At 41.3% G+C, this 22,474-nt stretch overlaps 1 protein-coding gene across 8 annotated transcripts in view; it reads right to left on the reverse strand.

Annotated features, from left to right (window-relative positions):
* Asb3 (ankyrin repeat and SOCS box containing 3) overlaps nt 1-22,474 on the reverse strand; it is a 391,624-nt gene that overhangs the window by 267,794 nt on the left and 101,356 nt on the right. The window contains exons 10-11 of one of the 8 annotated variants that reach the window (XM_075942496.1): nt 10,096-10,134; nt 3,734-4,145 (exon numbers count right to left, since the gene is read on the reverse strand). The exons of 5 other annotated variants lie outside the window; for them this stretch is intronic. In XM_075942496.1, the coding sequence (XP_075798611.1) occupies nt 4,141-4,145; nt 10,096-10,134 (44 nt within the window). In that variant the 3' untranslated portion in view covers nt 3,734-4,140. Of the gene's footprint in view, nt 1-3,733; nt 4,146-9,052; nt 10,135-22,474 lie in introns of those variants that run through there. 2 more of the 8 variants (XM_075942491.1, XM_075942493.1) reach the window with 2 other exon arrangements.

Raw genomic sequence — 22,474 nt, forward strand, 5'->3', positions numbered from 1 at the left:
GCGTGGGTGATGTGGCATTAGTTCAAAAATTCATCAATGGCAACGAACACCACGTAAACGAATTCGACAAGAGAGGAAGGTAATGGGGCCCAGGGATGGTGAGGGGCAGGAGGGGTGGAAAATGTTGGGGACAGTCAGGGTCTGCCAGGGAGAAACATACTTTCTAGATCTGCAGCCTGAGGGAGGGCAGAGGTCATACTGCTTAAGGCTCTTCTTTCATGGAGACCACTGGGCTTTGTGCCTGCTTTAGGCTCGTAGGTACCTGCTCACCTTGGAAGGGCAGCTTTGAGGCCTTCTTTAAGAAAGCAAAACAAAAATCTTCAGTTAGTTTACAAATCCTTTTACATTGTCTCTTTTAGAGCACTTTATTGGGTGCTTGAAAGGGATTTAGCTAAGAAAACCACGTACATTGTTTTATGTGTGCACTTAAAATTTTATAGGTTTGAGTGTTTTGCCTGCATGTATTTTCAACATAACACACACACATAAGAAGAGGGTGTTGGCTCTCCTGGAAGTGGAGTTATGGACAGTTGTGATCTGCTATATGGGTGATAGGAATCAAACCCAGGTCCTCTACAGAAAAACTAGAGCTTGTAAATGCCAAGCCATCTCTCCAGCCCTTAATGTATATGTTTTTAATGCTGTTATATGCAACACAGAAAATTGTATCATGAGATAAATTTTCACATAAGATGTCCACTAGAAGCCAAAAAAAGAAAAAAGAAAGAAAAGAAAACATATGTCAGTTTCATGCTCGCTGAGGAATCTCATAAGGAAATTTTCAACTTGAACTATAACTCTGTCTCCCTGCCCCTTATATACCTGTTGTATGTGCTTTGATTTTGGTACATACGTGAAGGCTAGTGGTTGAAATTCTCTTCAAAAATTTCTTTTCATCACATTACAAAAATCATAAGTGTGTGGGGCTCATATGCCCCAAACATGCCAAGTAAGTGTGTGAAGTTCAGGAGAGACAGTATTTGACAGTTGTGTTCTGCCATGTTGTGGGCTCTGGGAATTGAACTCAGGCCATTGGGTCTGTCAGTGGGTGCCCTCACCTGATGAACTACCCTGTGGTTTCTACATCTCAGCTTTTGATACAGATTCTCTCACCCAAATCCCCACTGTGTTTGACTGATTGTCTTGGAGTATACTGACTCACCTAGACTTGCAGGCAAGCAAGCTTTGGGGATCCTCCTGGATCCACATCTCTAGCACCAGATTCTCAAGGTGCTTGGGGTTCTGAAGTCGGTGTCTCAGGCTTGCAGGGTGAGTGCTTAGCAACTGAGTTTAAACAATCACTGCAGCCCTCTTTCCTAGTCCTTGTTTCTTATTTCTCACTAGATCATAGGCAGGAAATAATGACCCTCAACAGTAGATTCTCCAGAGCTCACATGCTTCTTGATCATGTCTGGAGTTGTGAGGTTATTTAGTCTATAGTTATTCAGTCTTCCAAATTAGAGTGTCATACAAATAATAGTAAATCATTGTTTCAAAGTATTATTTTGCTTAATAAATGTATCCATTCAGAACTCTGAATTCTCCAGCTATACTTATCCATTCTGCCAATCCATTTACTCCCCACGTGTAACTTAGATATCTACTGTACAGCATACACATCAACTAGCTCTCAAGATCCTCTCATTCTGAAAATATTCATGTTTCTCTGTCCAGTCAACTTTCCTTACATTCTATATATTTAAATATTGAATAAAATGAAAGATGCCCAATTGCATCCCTAGTATTTTTTGGCCAGAAGCTTTTTGGAAATCAAAGCAAGGGAGCTATGAAGCCATGGATTATCTCCTTCTCGAGAGATTTGCTCAATTATGGTGCTAGATCATGGACACATTGAGAGGTTTCAGACAAAGGCATTTGCTACCTTCTGGTGTCTGTATTAACATGGATAGTCTGTCTATTGTCTGAGGACTATGCTGTGTTTCTGTTGGTAGCAAACATAGAAACATTACATCTGGGCACTGAGAAATGAAAACGTCAAAGTATTGATGACTGAGGATTTAGATTTTTGTTTGTTGTTATTTCTATTCTAAATCTGTTTACATTTCATAGTCTTAAGAGCTGAAATTTACATAGATACATGTGACCTTTAGAATTATCATGGGCCTGTGGATTGTGTCGTTTCATTTGATGTAAGGCACAATGGATAACATGATGACCTTTTATTTTGTATGGCAGCAAAGTAGAAAGCATTGCTGATTATAGTCATCAAATATCATGAATTATAAGTGGCAGATGTCAGTGATGCTAAAGTGTGAAATAAAGAGTAAGGTAGGTGCAGTGGAACTGCCTGCATTCCTACCTACTGGGAGGATTGCCAAGTTCAAGGCCAGCTTAGGTAATAGAGTTTTAAGATATTGTAAGGTTATTTGAATAAAAAATTTTGCATCTGCTGTAGTATAACATGAGTTGTGCGCTCATTGGGGCTTCTGTCCCACCCGGTCCCCCAGCCATTTAGTCCCAGAGAAAATAACACAGAGATCACCCACCGTAAGTTATAAAACGGAGAGGCCCATTAGCTCAGTCTTCTTATTAGCTCTTGTAGCTCATATTAACCCATTATTCCTATCTGTGCTAGCCACATGGCTCAGTACCTTTTACAAGGGGGCAGGTCACATGTTACTTCTTTGGTGGTCTGGGCTGGACTGGGGAAGAATAGGCTTCCTTCTTCCCAGAATACTCCTGTTCTCATCTTCCCCACCTCTGCTTCCTGTCTGGTTGACCGGCCTATACTTCCTGCCTGGCCAATCAGCATTTATTTAAAACATGATTGACAGGGGCTGGAGAGATGGCTCAGAGGTTAACAGCATTGCCTGCTCTTCCAAAGGTCCTGAGTTCAATTCCCAGAAACCACATGGTGGCTCACAGCCATCTGTGATGAGGTCTGGTGCACTCTTCTGGCCTTCACGCATACACACAGACAGAATATTGTATACATAATAAATCAGTAAATATTTGAAAAAAATTTAAAACATGATAGAAAGAATACAGACAATTCTCCTGCACCACTATAGGTATAATTCTGTTATTTCTCTTCATTGAAATACTGTGTTTGTTACCATTAGGAAGACCAATCATAATTATATCCAGCAAACACTGAGGTGTCAGTGTCAGATGCTGGAAGCATTTGTATGTGCTCTTGAAGATGTGAGTTTTAAAACCACAGCAGCACTGTGTAAGACAGCTACAGTGTTGAATCCCCATTCTACAGATGGAGAGATTGAGTCATGGAGCTCATAGGAAGTGTAAGTGGTAACTAATAACCAACGGTGATTAGGGTAGGATTCAAATCCAAGCTTAGTTCATTCTAAGAGGTGTTCTGTAATCCAGAGAGGCTGCTCTGAGGAAGGATGAAGCTTGTGATAGAGCACTTTCCTTGACTGGGACTATATGCACTATATATATAGTGCACTAAATGCACTATATGCCTAGCACAGCAAATGAACACCTAAGTAGAGAAATAAGTAAATAAGAAAATTTTAGTTTCTTCTTTTACATCAGAAGGAACTTCACTTTGCCATATAGTATTTACACTTGAATGTACCTTTACATAGTAATCTTTCATTTCCTAAAATGTCCTCTCAATTTGTAGGACTTCACTGCACTATGCATGTGCCCATAATCATCCCAACGTGGTAGCATGGTTACTATCCAATGACTGTACAGACATCAATATCCAGGACGACAAAGGCTGTACACCCTTAATTAAGGTAGCTATCGGGCAAGAGTTTTCGTATAAAATTGATTAGATATTATCCTTGTTTGGTTTTTATTACTGTGATGAAACACTGGCCAAAACCAGCTTGAGAAAAGAAATATTTATTCAGCCTACAATTCCACATCACAGTCAGGCATTAAAGGAAACCAGGGCAGAAGCTCAATCAAGACTAGAGGCAGGAAATGAAGCAGAGGTCATGGGGGGATGCTGCTTTCCCATGCCTTTTTCCAAGGCTTGCTCGGATTTCTTATACTACTCAGGACCACCTGCCTAGTCATGCCACCTCCCCTAGGAAGCTGTGCCCTCCCATATCAACCTCAATCAAAAAAATGCTCTACAGACTTCCCCGAGTCCAGTCTGGTAGAGGCGATCCTTCAAGTGAGGTTCCTTCTTTCCCAGTGTCTTCAGCCTGTGTCAAATTATCAAAACAAGCAAATGAACAAGCAACCTCCCCCACTGCAACAATGGCCAAACAGTGCTGGTGAAATGCTTTAATATCTAGGTGTGGTGGCATACCCCTGAAATTCTACCACTTGGAAAACTTTGGTGGGGAGGTCATGAATTTAGGCAAGCCTGGGGTACTTGAGAGGCCCCAGTCTCAAAAAAGAGATAATATGCATAACCTAAACAATTGGTCTGATCCAAGGGTAACTATTCAATGCAATTGTTGGAATGCTTATCCTGACTTTCTTGAATTCAGTATCTCTTTCTTTCTACAATATCTACAGGCAACCCAGATGGACAACGTGGAGTGTGTCTCCATGCTACTCACGCAGGGTGCAGATCCCCACATCTTAGATTTCGGTGGGGATGCAGCTCTACACCATGCAGTTGTCCGAGGAAATATCACAATTGCTGCAAAACTGCTTAAATATAAGGCAAATATTGACGCGAAAACAAAGGTAAAAATCACTCAACTTCATTCGCAATGTACTTCCAGCAATGACACTCAGATCACTTTCCACATTCTGAAGCTCAAGCAGACTCACTAAATCTGTTCAGAGTCAAACATTTTTCCCAATCTGTTTTTTACAGTTTTGCAGGTAACTTAAAGGAACTCAGCACAGCACATTTTGTTTCAGACTTGGGCTTTACTTTAAAATTGAACAAGTAAAGTACTCGGGCCCACACATACTTCACATACATACAAACAATAAAAAATAATGTTAAGGTAAATGTCTGTAGAAAACACCAGAAATCTGTTACAGTTAAGAAGCTACTGATGTGGTTTGTCTCCCAGAGATGAGGCTAGAGTGAAAAGGTCACATGCACACAGGCAAATGTGGAAATTGGACCATTGAAGAAAACATACTGAGAAGACATCTTTATTTAACTTTTTCAAATTTTCTATGTTCATAATGAAGGGGCCAAAATGTGACTCCTTCTTAGACAAGTAGTGACTCCATTTTAATTAATGACCTAAGCCTGAATCCAGGAAGTTCCCCAGCCAAGTTTAGCCAATTGGCTAAACAGTTCCAAACCTAGCCTTATAAGGCTGGGAGACCCAGAGTTGCAGGATCTGGCTACTACTGACCATATGTGACAGAAAAATCCAACAACGGATGAAACTGTTACTAGTCTTGTATAATCAATGCGCACCTCATGTAACTACTCCCTGACTGCCCAATTATAAAAAAGATACTTAGAATTCCCCATTTCCCTTTTAAAAGGGCATGCATGTCTTTGTCCTAGGTCCTCATTAACATTTTATATGGGTGATGGACTGCATGCTGGCTATTTCTGAAGAATAAGCACTCTTTGTGTTTACATACCATTTGAGTCTGGGATCGTCCTCCAGTATTTTTTGGACCACTATAATAGGGAATGATGTGTGGTTTGTGAGATAATTTTTAGTTTAGGGAAAAACATAGTTTTGAAAGACAGATTGAGAAACTGCTCCAGAGATGCCACTTGAGTCCACTCATTCAACAGAGGCACACCAAATCTAACTCAATGTTTTAGGGTTGGGAAATGGAGGCACATCTCCATGGAGCTAAGAAGCTTGGAACCAGCGAGCATTTGTGGGAAGTTCTGGAGATGAGTGGTATTCACGGGCAGTGTTGGACAGGGGAAGGTGTGTCAAAGGGAAGGGAGCCCCTGTGTGTATGAATCTGCAGCAAGGGCTGAAGGAAAATCTATCCTTTTGTGACTTTTTGTTTACAAAATCAGTGATACTTTTTCAGTTGAGAAGCATGTAATTTCTAAAATGAATTTTTTTCTTTACAGTATGGGATGACCCCATATAAACTCGCGCTATACGAAAGGCAACACCAAATGGCCGAGTTTTTAATAAAGAGCGGGGCAGAGGCACATTCGGTGATGAAGCCAAATAGGTACAGTTTCTTCTTTTTACAATTTTAGGGCTGTTCTTGAGGGTGACATTGCTTAAATAATGAACACTAAAGTAGTAGAGGGAATATGGCTTCAACTCAGAAGCACATACTGAGAAAGCCTAGCTCATAGAGAATGTGAACAGGAAAAGAGACTCTTCCAACATAAACAAAGGAACAGTGTGTACGAGGGCTCAACTTCCCATTTAAAAACAAGTTTCTCATTTCTAATCTGATTTGATTGGCAAATTTCTACTAGTTAAGGAAACTTCACATTAATGTTGTTTACATTGAAAAGTGTCAACTTTATTGTCAACACTGAAATTTATAATTTTAATGGTTTTCATTCTGTGTGTGTTTGTACTTTACATATTTTTTTGCATATTTCTCTGTGCAGACATGAAGGAAAGAGGAGGATATTGGTGTCTTGTATCACTCTCTAACTTATCCACTTGACATAAGATCTCTGATTGACCCTGAAGCTGGTCTGCAGCCAATAAGCCCAAATGCTAGCCTGTCTCTTCCACACACAGGACTGGGGTGACATGTGCATGTATGTGTCTATGCCCAGTTTTTTATGTGGATGCTGAGGATTTAAACTCGGGTTGTTGTGTATGGGCAGCAAACATCTTATTGACTGAGCCATCTCCAAAACCACTGGCTTTTTAAATTTTTATTTTTAAATAAAACTATGACTGAGTCTTCACTGAATGTTACATAGATTGCAATAAGTTGAAACTACAAAAGCAACAAAAAACTTTAAGACAGGGATCAATGTTGAATTACAAAAATGCAAAAATGTTACTTAGTATGCAGGTAAGAAATCTTTCAACAGAGTTTCTCTAAGGACCAAACCCACTCACCACTACATGTTTGTATTCTAAAGGATCTCTGAAAATCCTGATGTGCCTGAATCTAGAACAGAGGGCAAGGGCAGTACCTCTGCTACTAAGGTAAAATTCTCCTTTGTGAAATTCGTTGTCTTGTGAATTTTGTTAAAATGCTGCAGCAGTCCACCTATCACAGTTTTATATGGAGATTTGGTCAGAGAAAAGCGTTTGGTATTTGTGAACCATCCTTTCTATAAATTCCAGTGAGCAGTAAGTCCTTGCAGGTAGCAGTGGCCCAAGAGGACAATGAGCTGGAAACACAGGAAGGTGCCTGATGTTTGACCAAGGATGGTTTGCAGAAATAAATACACATTAGACTGATTTTTAAAACGACCGAGGTAATGCACCTGAATACATTTTAACGGGTCCAGTTATTGCAGTGGTCCAGGCATCACCCAGGTGCCTTTTCCTTCAGCATAATTGCAGGTAGGTTTTCTCTTCCCTTTGATATTCCTATTTCAGGATCACAGATAAGAGCATCTCCTCTGTTTATCTCTTTGTTTCTGTGTTTACACTAGCAAGAAATTGTGGAAATTTAGCTATTTGTAATGTGTTCAACCAAGGTTTCATTATGAAGAGATTACAGCGTGTTTTCTATTTGATTCCACTAGGAGGATAACGAAATCTCTTCCTCCAGTCACACAGTAAGTATTTTCCCCAATTAGCCAGCAGTTGTGGATGTTAAGATTCAATCACCATATAGTAACACTTTGATTTCTGGATATTTGTTCTCTACTTGACACTAATATACACTCTGATTCTTTGTATCATGTTCACACATTTACAATATTGTAGGGTTGTAATTAGACATTTACCTATTCATATTAAAGTGACCTCATCACCATGCACTGCTGGAGGTTCGGAAACCTGTTTGTAACCTGGAGCCCTAAAGTAAGGGTTTGTGTGAATCAGAAGTTGAATATTAATGACTTTTGAATGTGACTCAGTGGACCAATGGGTTTCTCTAAAGCAGTTTCACAGATACTATCATATAGAGAACACTAGTAAGCGAGAGTTTATTTACAAATGGAAAATAACATGCATTTTGCAGCCCAAACATAGAAGAGAAACTCTGATGAAAGGGGCCTATTAAAATTACATGAGATTCAGAAATTTTAAAATATAGTGAGTTCAGTTCAGTCTCAGTCACAAGGAAAAACCCAGTTTCTCAGTTCATGATTTTCTCAATCTAGTTAGCAGAAATATTTTTTTGCTTCTTGATGATATCATAGTAATTTGTAAATAGGTAAGCATATTAGCAGAGTAATAGTTTCTACTTTCCATCTTTCAATACCCTGTCCTGGTAAGGAATAAAGTAGTTTTGAAATTGTGCACCCCAAATCAAAAGAGTTCATTTCCTAATCAAACCAGGAGAGTCGATCCTCTGTCTTTTCATTGCAGAACATCCAGAAACAATTTCTATATTTTAACAAGATCACCACAATAAAGAAGAGGGAACAAGCAGTTCTGAGACAATCAGTGATGAACCAAAGTTCTCTAGGAGAGGCAATGCCTGAATACTCTAGAAAAAAACATGAATGTTTGTAATTCCCAATAACTTGCTTATGAGGGGAGTGATGCCTTTGTGTATCTATGTCTGCATAGTTGCAAATAGTGTCAGAAATGAGGAACCTAGCCTCAAATATATCCTTCACCTCCTTCATACCCTCACTCCTGGGAATACCCATGCTAGCTAGTCACCTTCTTAGGCAGTAGATCTCAATCTTTCTAATGCTGTGACCATTTAATACAGTTTCTCATGTTGGGGTGACCCTAACTGTAAAATGATTTTTGCTGCTAATTCATAACTTCATAACTAATTTTACATGCAGGCATGTACACACATATGCACACACTCACACATGCATGCACACAGGCACATACACACACACACACACCACCACCACCACCACCAAGCAAGAGAAAGAGAGAGACAGAGAAAGAAGGGATAGCACATGTTTCAATGTTTGAATACTTTGTTAGCATTTAGGAGACTGGTTAACCTTTGGGATATGGTCTAGCTAGCAGAATGTTGTCTGTGGTGGGTCGTAATGGTCATCCCTATTTTTGGAACTAGTTCTGGGTTGTATGCTTCCCTGTCTACCAGCATGTGAGAAGCAATAGACCATTGCCACAGACAAAGCCTCCCTGTTTGCTTTCCCTACTTCAACTGCTGGAGGGAAAGTCATTCAGTTATAGCAGGGAAGGCAAACAGGAGTTTCCTGTAGCCATTAGTTTTCCTTCCTACATTCCCTCCTTCCTTCCTTCCTTCCTTTCTTAAATAATCTCTGTCAGACATTTTGTCACAGCAAGTATAAAAGAAATAACCTTCATTAGTGTTTTTATTTATTTTATTCATTTTTTCTTTTATTATTTTAAGACAATCTTTTATTTTACATACCAATCCAAGATTCATCTCCTTCCCTTCCTCTTACTTGCCCTATCCTCTCCCACCCTCTCCCCATCCATTTTGCAGAGAGAATGAGGTCTCCCATGTGGAGTCAACAAAGTCTGTCATATCCTTTGAGGCAGGACCAAGGCCATCCTCCCTGTATCTAGACTGAGCAAAGTATCCCTCCATAGGGAATGGGCTCCAAAAAAGCCAGTTCACATACTAGGGATAAATAAAACCTGGTCCCACTTCCTGTGGCCCAACAAAGCTGTCCAAGCCATATAACTGTCATCCATATTCAGCGGGCCTAGTTTGGTCGTATTCAGGTTACCCAGTTGTCAGTCAAGAGCCAGTGAGCTCCCACTTTCTTGGGACAGCTATTTCTGTGGGTTTCTCTACATTAAACCACATACCTGGTAACAAAGCAAATCTCAACAGATAAAAAAAAAAATGAAATAACCACATCTTATCAGATCACCTTTGGGTTAAAGTTGGAATTCAACAACACTAACTGCAAAAATCCCACAAACTCATGGAAACTGAACAATTCTCAATAGAAATAAAGGAAGACTTCTTAGAATTTAGTGAAAATGAATGCACAACACACCCAATTCTTTGAGATACTTTGAAAGCAGTACTAACAGAAAAATTCTTAGCAATAAGTACCTACATAAAGAATCTGAAAAAATCTCACACTACAGTCCAACAGCACTCTAGAAAACTGTAGAATAAAAACAGCAAACTCACCCAGGAGGAGGAGATGGCAGGGAATAATCAAATTGAGGACTGAAATCAATAAAATAGAAACAAAGAAAACAACACAAAGAGTCAGTGGGACAAAGAGCTGCTTTTTTGTAGAATATCAACAATATAGACAAACCCTTATCTAAAGAACCCAAAAGAAAAGTAGAGAATATCCAAATTAACAAAATCAGAAATGAGAAGGGGGCCATAATATCAGACACTGAGGAAATCCAGAGAATCATCAGATCATACTTGAAACCTGTACTCCACAAAACTGGAAAATGTAAAGGAAATGGTCAATTTTCTTTTGTGTTTCTTTTTGTGTTTGATTTTTATTGAGCTCTACATTTTCCTTTGCTGCCCTCCCTGCCTCTCCCCTTCCCCTTCAACTCTCCCCCAAGGGCCCCATGCTCCCAATTTAGTCAGGAGAGCTTGTCTCTTTCTACTTCCCATGAAGATTAGATCTATACAAGTCTCTCTTAGTGTCCTCATTGTTGTCTAAGTTCTCTGGGATCGTGGTTTGTAGGCTGGCTTTCTTTGCTTTATGTTTAAAAACCACCTATGAGTGAATACATGTGATAATTGTCTTTCTGTGTCTGGGTTACCTCACTCAAAATAATGTTTTCTAGCTCCATCAATTTTCATGCAAAATTCAAGATAAGATATAAGGCAAGTAAAAGAGCTAGTTCTGTCTGTAGACCTTACTTACACCACTTACCAATCTCCAATACAAATGGTTAAGAGCTAGCTCATTACCTTGGAGCATCTCAGTTCAACATTAGGAGAGACGGGCAGATTCGACATAACTCTTACACCTAATGAAACCATTGGTAACTGTAATTTTAATATTTTCAAAACCAAACTCAAATGTCCTGTCTTTTAGGCCTAATCGAATTTGGCTTCTAAATTATTATTAGCTATTATGTATGATCAAATTGAGTAATAGATCAAAGGAGGTCTTAGCAGGGAGATAGATCTCAAGAGATTTTAATGAGCAGACATTCACATGCCAGACATCTTCCAAGATTTCAGTAAAAATTCATTAGCATACAAAGTAACATGATTAACACAAATAGAATTATTAGACTAATGCAGAGGTTTTTGGCGGATACAGAAAGTCAATGGTAATGTGATGAGTGTGGCAACCATGGAGAGTTTCCCGAGCATAAAGGGAACAACATCTTGGATAAGCAAAGGATTAGACTACAAAACAAAATACCACTAACAGATTAAGACATTAGCATATTCTTGAGGCAACTAAAGCAAAACATCAGTGGTTTCTATCCTTCACAAATGCGAATGAAATAAAAGCAGACATCACTTTTCTGACGTTAGAATTGCATAAAACTATATTAACACATGAGTTCTTCAGAATCCATTATCTGGTAATTGCAGTATAATGAGTATAAAATCACCAAACTTAGCGAGATAATGTCGGTACCCCATACTAACAGAATATTAAGTAGGAGACTTCATGAAGAGGTCAGCCAGACATGCTGAGAAAGGACACAGGCCCCAAAGGCACAAAGATGATGCTATGCCTAGGAAAAGGAAAACCTAACATCTCAATGAGTTTATTCCATACTCATTGTGAACTGCTAAAAACCAAACTCTATTTCTATCTTCAACTCTCTCCCCTCTCAAACAGAGTAATCGTTGCACTGAAAAGCTAGAACACACACACACAAGTACAGAAACACATACACACATGCCAGGAGACAGCACTAACTTTGTAACTCTATGACGTGAGTTCCATTTCAGAACACAACAAGCAGCAAGTGTCTGACATACATAATGCCAAAATGCTGATATCTAGGTTAGAGGCCAAGAGTAGAACAGCCATGAAACCTACAAACCATCCAGAATGAAAAACGAAGAGCAGCGGAAGCACTGTAAGATCATCTCACAACAGGAAAATGGAGAGAGCCATTCCTAAAGGTTCTACACAGCCCTTCTCAAACAAAAACAAACATACACATGTACACACACACACACAAACACGAATAAACATGAACCAGAGCAGTTCCAGTCTTAAGATTCTCAAACTCTCGGCTTTGAATCAAACAGAAAGGAAGCAGAGGTCATAGCAGTGGAAATAGTGATATAATTTCCGTGAGCAAAGAAATATTTGGGGACTATAAATCAAGACCCTGGCATGAACAGATAAGTTCTTCTAAGGTGAATAAAAATCAGTGACATTTTTAATGAAAACTAAGATCTCAAAATTTCCTTAAAGGTTGAAGAGACCAAGCCGGAAGGATTTCTTCCTGCAAATTATGACAATGGCATTGTGCCTCAGCCAACCGCCGACACTGAATTACCTTCATTTCAAGGTACAAGTCACAAAGGTGACAGTCTTCAGGATTCTGAGAAAATTGCACTTCACGACACCACAATGGATCACACACGTTCTTTAGGACTTACACTGGGCATGCAAGGAGGAGACCACATGCTGACCCTAAGCTTGCTCTTGGTAGCCACACTGGTGACACCATGGACCCTCTGCAACATTAGTTTTGACAGTTATTAAACATTTGGAATGTATTTGAAAACAATCACAACTATGAACTTTGTTGCAATTAGAGGCCCTCTAGGTTCTCCACAATGATACTGAGTATGCTCACAAGAGGTTCCCATTGTCAAGTCTTCAAACAAGCAACTTGAAAGGGAAAAAAAAACCCAGCAAAGTACCATTTAATTGTTTTAATGTTTCTTCACAAATGGTGAAAATACTAGAGTACAGACAGTAATATTCATGATGTTGTGGCCAACATCATAAATATGGGATTATGAATGTAAAACATGTTCTGGGTTCAGAGAATAAATCTGGTCATCCATGCAGCTCTGCAAGTATCTCTAGTAGGGCCGGGCTCTAAGTTCCTGACTGTTTTCGTCTTTATCGTTTTACGCAGATCCTTCAGGGCCTCCAGGACCACCTCTTTCTCATTCCATCTGTTCCATCAATGGTCCTGGAGGAGCCCGAGGACCACGTCGTATTCCTCCACCAAAGCCACCTCGGTCCAAGCTACGGATATCTCTGAAGCCACCTCTGCCTCCTCGGGACATTTCTGCAGGAACAACAGGGTCCATAAGTCTGCCTCAACCTCGCTGCATGCCACCAGGGCAGCGTCACCAGGTGAAAACAGAGAGCCACCTTGTGAAGGTTATTCTCTGTCTACCACCACCACACACACACACACACACACATATAAAGCTGAGCAGGTTCCCTTTTAAGATCCTCAAACTCTCGGCTTTGAATGAAATAAAAAGGAAGCAGAGGTTAACCGATAGCAGTGGATATAGTGATAAAATTTCCCTGAGCAAAGAAATATTTGGGGACTATAAATCAAGACCCTGGCATGAACAGATGAGTTCTTCTAAAGTGGATAAAAATCAGTGACATTTTTAATGAAAACTAAGATCTCAAAATTTCCTTAAAGGTTGAAGAGACCAAGCCGGAAGGATTTCTTCCTGCAAATTATGACAATGGCGTTGTGCCTCAGCCTACCGCCGACACTGAATTACCTTCATTTCAAGGTACAAGTCACAGAGGTGACAGTCTTCACGATTCTGAGAAAATTGCACTTCACGACACCACAATGGATCACACACGTTCTTTAGGACTTACACTGGGCATGCAAGGGGGAGACCGCATTCTGACCCTAAGCTTGCTCTTGGTAGCCACACTGGTGACACCATGGACCCTCTGCAACATTAGTTTTGACAGTTATTAAACATTTGGAATGTACTTGAAAACAATCACAACTATGAACTTTGTTGCAATTAGAGGCCCTCTAGGTTCTCCACAATGATACTGAGTATGCTCACAAGGGGTTCCCATTGTCAAGTCTTCAAACAAGCAACTTGAAAGGAAAAAAATAAACTCAGCAAACTACCATTTAATTGTTTTAATGTTTCTTCACAAATGGTGAAAATACTAGAGTACAGACAGTAATCCTCATGATGTTGTGGCCAACATCATAAATATGGAATTAGAATGTAAAACATTTTCTGGGTTCAGAGAATAAATCTGGTCATCCATGCAGCTCTGCAGGTATCTCTAGTAGGGCCGGTCTCTAAGTTCCTGACTGTTTTCATCTTTATCCTTTTACGCAGATCCTTCAGGGCCTCCAGGACCACCTCTTTCTCATTCCATCTGTTCCATCAATGGTCCTGGAGGAGCCCCAGGACCACGTCGTATTCCTCCACCAAAGCCACCTCGGTCCAAGCTACGGATATCTCAGAAGCCACCTCTACCTCCACCACTGCCTCCTCGGGACATTTCTGCAGGACCAACAGGGTCCAGAAGTCTGCCTCAACCTCGCTGCATGCCACCAGGGCAGCCTCACCAGGTGAAAACAGAGAGCCACCTTGTGAAGGTTATTCTCTGTCCACCTCCCACCCCTCCACACACACATATAAAGCTGAGCAGGTCCCCTTTTAAGATCCTCAAACTCTCGGCTTTGAATGAAACAGAAAGGAAGCAGAGGTTAACCGATAGCAGTGGATATAGTGATAAAATTTCCCTGAGCAAAGAAATATTTGGGGACTATAAATCAAGACCCTGGCATGAACAGATAAGTTCTTCTAAAGTGGATAAAAATCAGTGACATTTTTAATGAAAACTAAGATCTCAAAATCTCCTTAAAGGTTGAAGAGACCAAGCCGGAAGGATTTCTTCCTGCAAATTATGACAATGGCATTGTGCCTCAGCCAACCGCCGACACTGAATTACCTTCATTTCAAGGTACAAGTCACAAAGGTGACAGTCTTCAGGATTCTGAGAAAATTGCACTTCACGACACCACAATGGATCACACACGTTCTTTAGGACTTACACTGGGCATGCAAGGAGGAGACCACATGCTGACCCTAAGCTTGCTCTTGGTAGCCACACTGGTGACACCATGGACCCTCTGCAACATTAGTTTGACAGTTATTAAACATTTGGAATGTATTTGAAAACAATCACAACTATGAACTTTGTTGCAATTAGAGGCCCTCTAGGTTCTCCACAATGATACTGAGTATGCTCACAAGAGGTTCCCATTGTCAAGTCTTCAAACAAGCAACTTGAAAGGGAAAAAAAAACCCAGCAAAGTACCATTTAATTGTTTTAATGTTTCTTCACAAATGGTGAAAATACTAGAGTACAGACAGTAATATTCATGATGTTGTGGCCAACATCATAAATATGGGATTATGAATGTAAAACATGTTCTGGGTTCAGAGAATAAATCTGGTCATCCATGCAGCTCTGCAAGTATCTCTAGTAGGGCCGGGCTCTAAGTTCCTGACTGTTTTCGTCTTTATCGTTTTACGCAGATCCTTCAGGGCCTCCAGGACCACCTCTTTCTCATTCCATCTGTTCCATCAATGGTCCTGGAGGAGCCCGAGGACCACGTCGTATTCCTCCACCAAAGCCACCTCGGTCCAAGCTACGGATATCTCTGAAGCCACCTCTGCCTCCTCGGGACATTTCTGCAGGAACAACAGGGTCCATAAGTCTGCCTCAACCTCGCTGCATGCCACCAGGGCAGCGTCACCAGGTGAAAACAGAGAGCCACCTTGTGAAGGTTATTCTCTGTCTACCACCACCACACACACACACACACACACATATAAAGCTGAGCAGGTTCCCTTTTAAGATCCTCAAACTCTCGGCTTTGAATGAAATAAAAAGGAAGCAGAGGTTAACCGATAGCAGTGGATATAGTGATAAAATTTCCCTGAGCAAAGAAATATTTGGGGACTATAAATCAAGACCCTGGCATGAACAGATGAGTTCTTCTAAAGTGGATAAAAATCAGTGACATTTTTAATGAAAACTAAGATCTCAAAATTTCCTTAAAGGTTGAAGAGACCAAGCCGGAAGGATTTCTTCCTGCAAATTATGACAATGGCGTTGTGCCTCAGCCTACCGCCGACACTGAATTACCTTCATTTCAAGGTACAAGTCACAGAGGTGACAGTCTTCACGATTCTGAGAAAATTGCACTTCACGACACCACAATGGATCACACACGTTCTTTAGGACTTACACTGGGCATGCAAGGGGGAGACCGCATTCTGACCCTAAGCTTGCTCTTGGTAGCCACACTGGTGACACCATGGACCCTCTGCAACATTAGTTTTGACAGTTATTAAACATTTGGAATGTACTTGAAAACAATCACAACTATGAACTTTGTTGCAATTAGAGGCCCTCTAGGTTCTCCACAATGATACTGAGTATGCTCACAAGGGGTTCCCATTGTCAAGTCTTCAAACAAGCAACTTGAAAGGAAAAAAATAAACTCAGCAAACTACCATTTAATTGTTTTAATGTTTCTTCACAAATGGTGAAAATACTAGAGTGCAGACAGTAATCCTCATGATGTTGTGGCCAACATCATAAATATGGAATTAGAATGTAAAACATTTTCTGGGTTCAGAGAATAAATCTGGTCATCCATGCAGCTCTGCAGGTATCTCTAGTAGGGCCGGTCTCTAAGTTCCTGACTGTTTTCATCTTTATCCTTTTACGCAGATCCTTCAGGGCCTCCAGGACCACCTCTTTCTCATTCCATCTGTTCCATCAATGGTCCTGGAGGAGCCCCAGGACCACGTCGTATTCCTCCACCAAAGCCACCTCGGTCCAAGCTACGGATATCTCAGAAGCCACCTCTACCTCCACCACTGCCTCCTCGGGACATTTCTGCAGGACCAACAGGGTCCAGAAGTCTGCCTCAACCTCGCTGCATGCCACCAGGGCAGCCTCACCAGGTGAAAACAGAGAGCCACCTTGTGAAGGTTATTCTCTGTCCACCTCCCACCCCTCCACACACACATATAAAGCTGAGCAGGTCCCCTTTTAAGATCCTCAAACTCTCGGCTTTGAATGAAACAGAAAGGAAGCAGAGGTTAACCGATAGCAGTGGATATAGTGATAAAATTTCCCTGAGCAAAGAAATATTTGGGGACTATAAATCAAGACCCTGGCATGAACAGATAAGTTCTTCTAAAGTGGATAAAAATCAGTGACATTTTTAATGAAAACTAAGATCTCAAAATTTCCTTAAAGGTTGAAGAGACCAAGCCGGAAGGATTTCTTCCTGCAAATTATGACAATGGCGTTGTGCCTCAGCCTACCGCCGACACTGAATTACCTTCATTTCAAGGTACAAGTCACAGAGGTGACAGTCTTCACGATTCTGAGAAAATTGCACTTCACGACACCACAATGGATCACACACGTTCTTTAGGACTTACACTGGGCATGCAAGGGGGAGACCGCATTCTGACCCTAAGCTTGCTCTTGGTAGCCACACTGGTGACACCATGGACCCTCTGCAACATTAGTTTGACAGTTATTAAACATTTGGAATGTATTTGAAAACAATCACAACTATGAACTTTGTTGCAATTAGAGGCCCTCTAGGTTCTCCACAATGATACTGAGTATGCTCACAAGGGGTTCCCATTGTCAAGTCTTCAAACAAGCAACTTGAAAGGAAAAAAATAAACTCAGCAAACTACCATTTAATTGTTTTAATGTTTCTTCACAAATGGTGAAAATACTAGAGTACAGACAGTAATATTCATGATGTTGTGGCCAACATCATAAATATGGGATTATGAATGTAAAACATGTTCTGGGTTCAGAGAATAAATCTGGTCATCCATGCAGCTCTGCAGGTATCTCTAGTAGGGCCGGTCTCTAAGTTCCTGACTGTTTTCATCTTTATCCTTTTATGCAGATCCTTCAGGGCCTCCAGGACCACCTCTTTCTCATTCCATCTGTTCCATCAATGGTCCTGGAGGAGCCCGAGGACCACGTCGTATTCCTCCACCAAAGCCACCTCGGTCCAAGCTACGGATATCTCAGAAGCCACCTCTGCCTCCTCGGGACATTTCTGCAGGACCAACAGGGTCCAGAAGTCTGCCTCAACCTCGCTGCATGCCACCAGGGCAGCCTCACCAGGTGAAAACAGAGAGCCACCTTGTGAAGGTTATTCTCTGTCCACCTCCTACCCCCCACGCACACACACACACATATAAAGCTGAGCAGGTCCTCTTTTAAGATTCTCAAACTCTCGGCTTTAATCAAACAGAAAGGAAGCAGAGGTTAACCGATAGCAGTGGATATAGTGATAAAATTTCCCTGAGCAAAGAAATATTTGGAGACTAGAAATCAAGACCCTGGCATGAACAGATAAGTTCTTCTAAAGTGGATAAAAATCAGTGACATTTTTAATGAAAACTAAGATCTCAAAATTTCCTTAAAGGTTGAAGAGACTAAGCCGGAAGGATTTCTTCCTGCAAATTATGACAATGGCGTTGTGCCTCAGCCTACCGCCGACACTGAATTACCTTCATTTCAAGGTACAAGTCACAGAGGTGACAGTCTTCACGATTCTGAGAAAATTGCACTTCACGACACCACAATGGATTACACACGTTCTTTAGGACTTACACTGGGCATGCAAGGGGAAGACCACATACTGACACTAAGCTTGCTCTTGGTAGCCACACTGGTGACACCATGGACCCTCTGCAACATTAGTTTTGACAGTTATTAAACATTTGGAATGTATTTGAAAACAATCACAACTATGAACTTTGTTGCAATTAGAGGCCCTCTAGGTTCTCCACAATGATACTGAGTATGCTCACAAGAGGTTCCCATTGTCAAGTCTTCAAACAAGCAACTTGAAAGGGAAAAAAAACCCAGCAAAGTACCATTTAATTGTTTTAATGTTTCTTCACAAATGGTGAAAATACTAGAGTACAGACAGTAATATTCATGATGTTGTGGCCAACATCATAAATATGGGATTATGAATGTAAAACATGTTCTGGGTTCAGAGAATAAATCTGGTCATCCATGCCGCTCTGCAGGTATCTCTAGTAGGGCCGGTCTCTAAGTTCCTGACTGTTTTCGTCTTTATCCTTTTACGCATATCCTTCAGGGCCTCCAGGACCACCTCTTTCTCATTCCATCTGTTCCATCAATGGTCCTGGAGGAGCCCCAGGACCACGTCGTATTCCTCCACCAAAGCCACCTCGGTCCAAGCTACGGATATCTCAGAAGCCACCTCTGCCTCCTCGGGACATTTCTGCAGGACCAACAGGGTCCAGAAGTCTGCCTCAACCTCGCTGCATGCCACCAGGGCAGCCTCACCAGGTGAAAACAGAGAGCCACCTTGTGAAGGTTATTCTCTGTCCACCTCCCACCCCCCACGCACACACACACACATATAAAGCTGAGCAGTTCCCCCTTTAAGATTCTCAAACTCTCGGCTTTGAATCAAACAGAAAGGAAGCAGAGGTTAACCGATAGCAGTGGATATAGTGATAAAATTTCCCTGAGCAAAGAAATATTTGGGGACTATGAATGAAGACACTGGCATGAACAGATAAGTTCTTCTAAAGTGAATAAAAATCAGTGACATTTTTAATGAAAACTAAGATCTCAAAATTTCCTTAAAGGTTGAAGAGACCAAGCCGGAAGGATTTCTTCCTGCAAATTATGACAATGGCGTTGTGCCTCAGCCTACCGCCAACACTGAATTACCTTCATTTCAAGGTACTAGTCACAGAGGTGACACTCTTCAGGATTCGGAGAAAATTACACTTCACGACACCACAATGGATCACACACGTTCTTTAGGACTTACACTGGGCATGCAAGGGGGAGACCACATGCTGACACTAAGCTTGCTCTTGGTAGCCACACTGGTGACACCATGGACCCTCTGCAACATTAGTTTTGACAGTCAATAAACATTTGGAATGTATTGAAAACAATCACAACTATGAACTTTGTTGCAATTAGAGGCCCTCTAGGTTCTCCACAATGATACTGAGTATGCTCACAAGAGGTTCCCATTGTCAAGTCATCTAACAAGCAACTTGAAAGGAAAAAAGGAACTCAGAAAACTACCATTTAATTGTTTTAATGTTTCTTCACAAATGGTTAAAATACTAAAGTACAGGCAGTAATCCTTATGATGTTGTGGCCAACATCATACATATGGAATTATGAATGTAAAACATGTTCTGGGTTCAGAGAATAAATCTGGTCATCCATGCAGCTCTGCAGGTATCTCTAGTAGGGCCGGTCTCTAAGTTCCTGACTGTTTTCGTCTTTATCCTTTTACGCAGATCCTTCAGGGCCTCCAGGACCACCTCTTTCTCATTCCATCTGTTCCATCAATGGTCCTGGAGGAGCCCCAGGACCACGTCGTATTCCTCCACCAAAGCCACCTCGGTCCAAGCTACGGATATCTCAGAAGCCACCTCTGCCTCCTCGGGACATTTCTGCAGGACCAACAGGGTCCAGAAGTCTGCCTCAACCTCGCTGCATGCCACCAGGGCAGCCTCACCAGGTGAAAACAGAGAGCCACCTTGTGAAGGTTATTCTCTGTCCACCTCCCACCCCCCACGCACACACACACACATATAAAGCTGAGCAGGTCCCCTTTTAAGATTCTCAAACTCTCGGCTTTGAATCAAACAGAAAGGAAGCAGAGGTTAACCGATAGCAGTGGATATAGTGATAAAATTTCCCTGAGCAAAGAAATATTTGGGGACTATGAATGAAGACACTGGCATGAACAGATAAGTTCTTCTAAAGTGAATAAAAATCAGTGACATTTTTAATGAAAACTAAGATCTCAAAATTTCCTTAAAGGTTGAAGAGACCAAGCTGGAAGGATTTCTTCCTGCAAATTATGACAATGGCGTTGTGCCTCAGCCTACCGCCGACACTGAATTACCTTCATTTCAAGGTACTAGTCACAGAGGTGACAGTCTTCACGATTCTGAGAAAATTACACTTCACGACACCACAATGGATCACACACGTTCTTTAGGACTTACACTGGGCATGCAAGGGGGAGACCACATGCTGACACTAAGCTTGCTCTTGGTAGCCACACTGGTGACACCATGGACCCTCTGCAACATTAGTTTTGACAGTCAATAAACATTTGGAATGTATTGAAAACAATCACAACTATGAACTTTGTTGCAATTAGAGGCCCTCTAGGTTCTCCACAATGATACTGAGTATGCTCACAAGAGGTTCCCATTGTCAAGTCATCTAACAAGCAACTTGAAAGGAAAAAAAGAACTCAGAAAACTACCATTTAATTGTTTTAATGTTTCTTCACAAATGGTGAAAATACTAGAGTACAGACAGTAATATTCATGATGTTGTGGCCAACATCATAAATATGGGATTATGAATGTAAAACATGTTCTGGGTTCAGAGAATAAATCTGGTCATCCATGCAGCTCTGCAGGTATCTCTAGTAGGGCCGGTCTCTAAGTTCCTGACTGTTTTCATCTTTATCCTTTTATGCAGATCCTTCAGGGCCTCCAGGACCACCTCTTTCTCATTCCATCTGTTCCATCAATGGTCCTGGAGGAGCCCGAGGACCACGTCGTATTCCTCCACCAAAGCCACCTCGGTCCAAGCTACGGATATCTCAGAAGCCACCTCTGCCTCCTCGGGACATTTCTGCAGGACCAACAGGGTCCAGAAGTCTGCCTCAACCTCGCTGCATGCCACCAGGGCAGCCTCACCAGGTGAAAACAGAGAGCCACCTTGTGAAGGTTATTCTCTGTCCACCTCCTACCCCCCACGCACACACACACACATATAAAGCTGAGCAGGTCCTCTTTTAAGATTCTCAAACTCTCGGCTTTAATCAAACAGAAAGGAAGCAGAGGTTAACCGATAGCAGTGGATATAGTGATAAAATTTCCCTGAGCAAAGAAATATTTGGAGACTAGAAATCAAGACCCTGGCATGAACAGATAAGTTCTTCTAAAGTGGATAAAAATCAGTGACATTTTTAATGAAAACTAAGATCTCAAAATTTCCTTAAAGGTTGAAGAGACTAAGCCGGAAGGATTTCTTCCTGCAAATTATGACAATGGCGTTGTGCCTCAGCCTACCGCCGACACTGAATTACCTTCATTTCAAGGTACAAGTCACAGAGGTGACAGTCTTCACGATTCTGAGAAAATTGCACTTCACGACACCACAATGGATTACACACGTTCTTTAGGACTTACACTGGGCATGCAAGGGGAAGACCACATACTGACACTAAGCTTGCTCTTGGTAGCCACACTGGTGACACCATGGACCCTCTGCAACATTAGTTTTGACAGTTATTAAACATTTGGAATGTATTTGAAAACAATCACAACTATGAACTTTGTTGCAATTAGAGGCCCTCTAGGTTCTCCACAATGATACTGAGTATGCTCACAAGAGGTTCCCATTGTCAAGTCTTCAAACAAGCAACTTGAAAGGGAAAAAAAACCCAGCAAAGTACCATTTAATTGTTTTAATGTTTCTTCACAAATGGTGAAAATACTAGAGTAC

This window comes from Microtus pennsylvanicus, chromosome 12 (assembly GCF_037038515.1).
Source record: "Microtus pennsylvanicus isolate mMicPen1 chromosome 12, mMicPen1.hap1, whole genome shotgun sequence".
Taxonomy (NCBI): domain Eukaryota; kingdom Metazoa; phylum Chordata; class Mammalia; order Rodentia; family Cricetidae; genus Microtus; species Microtus pennsylvanicus.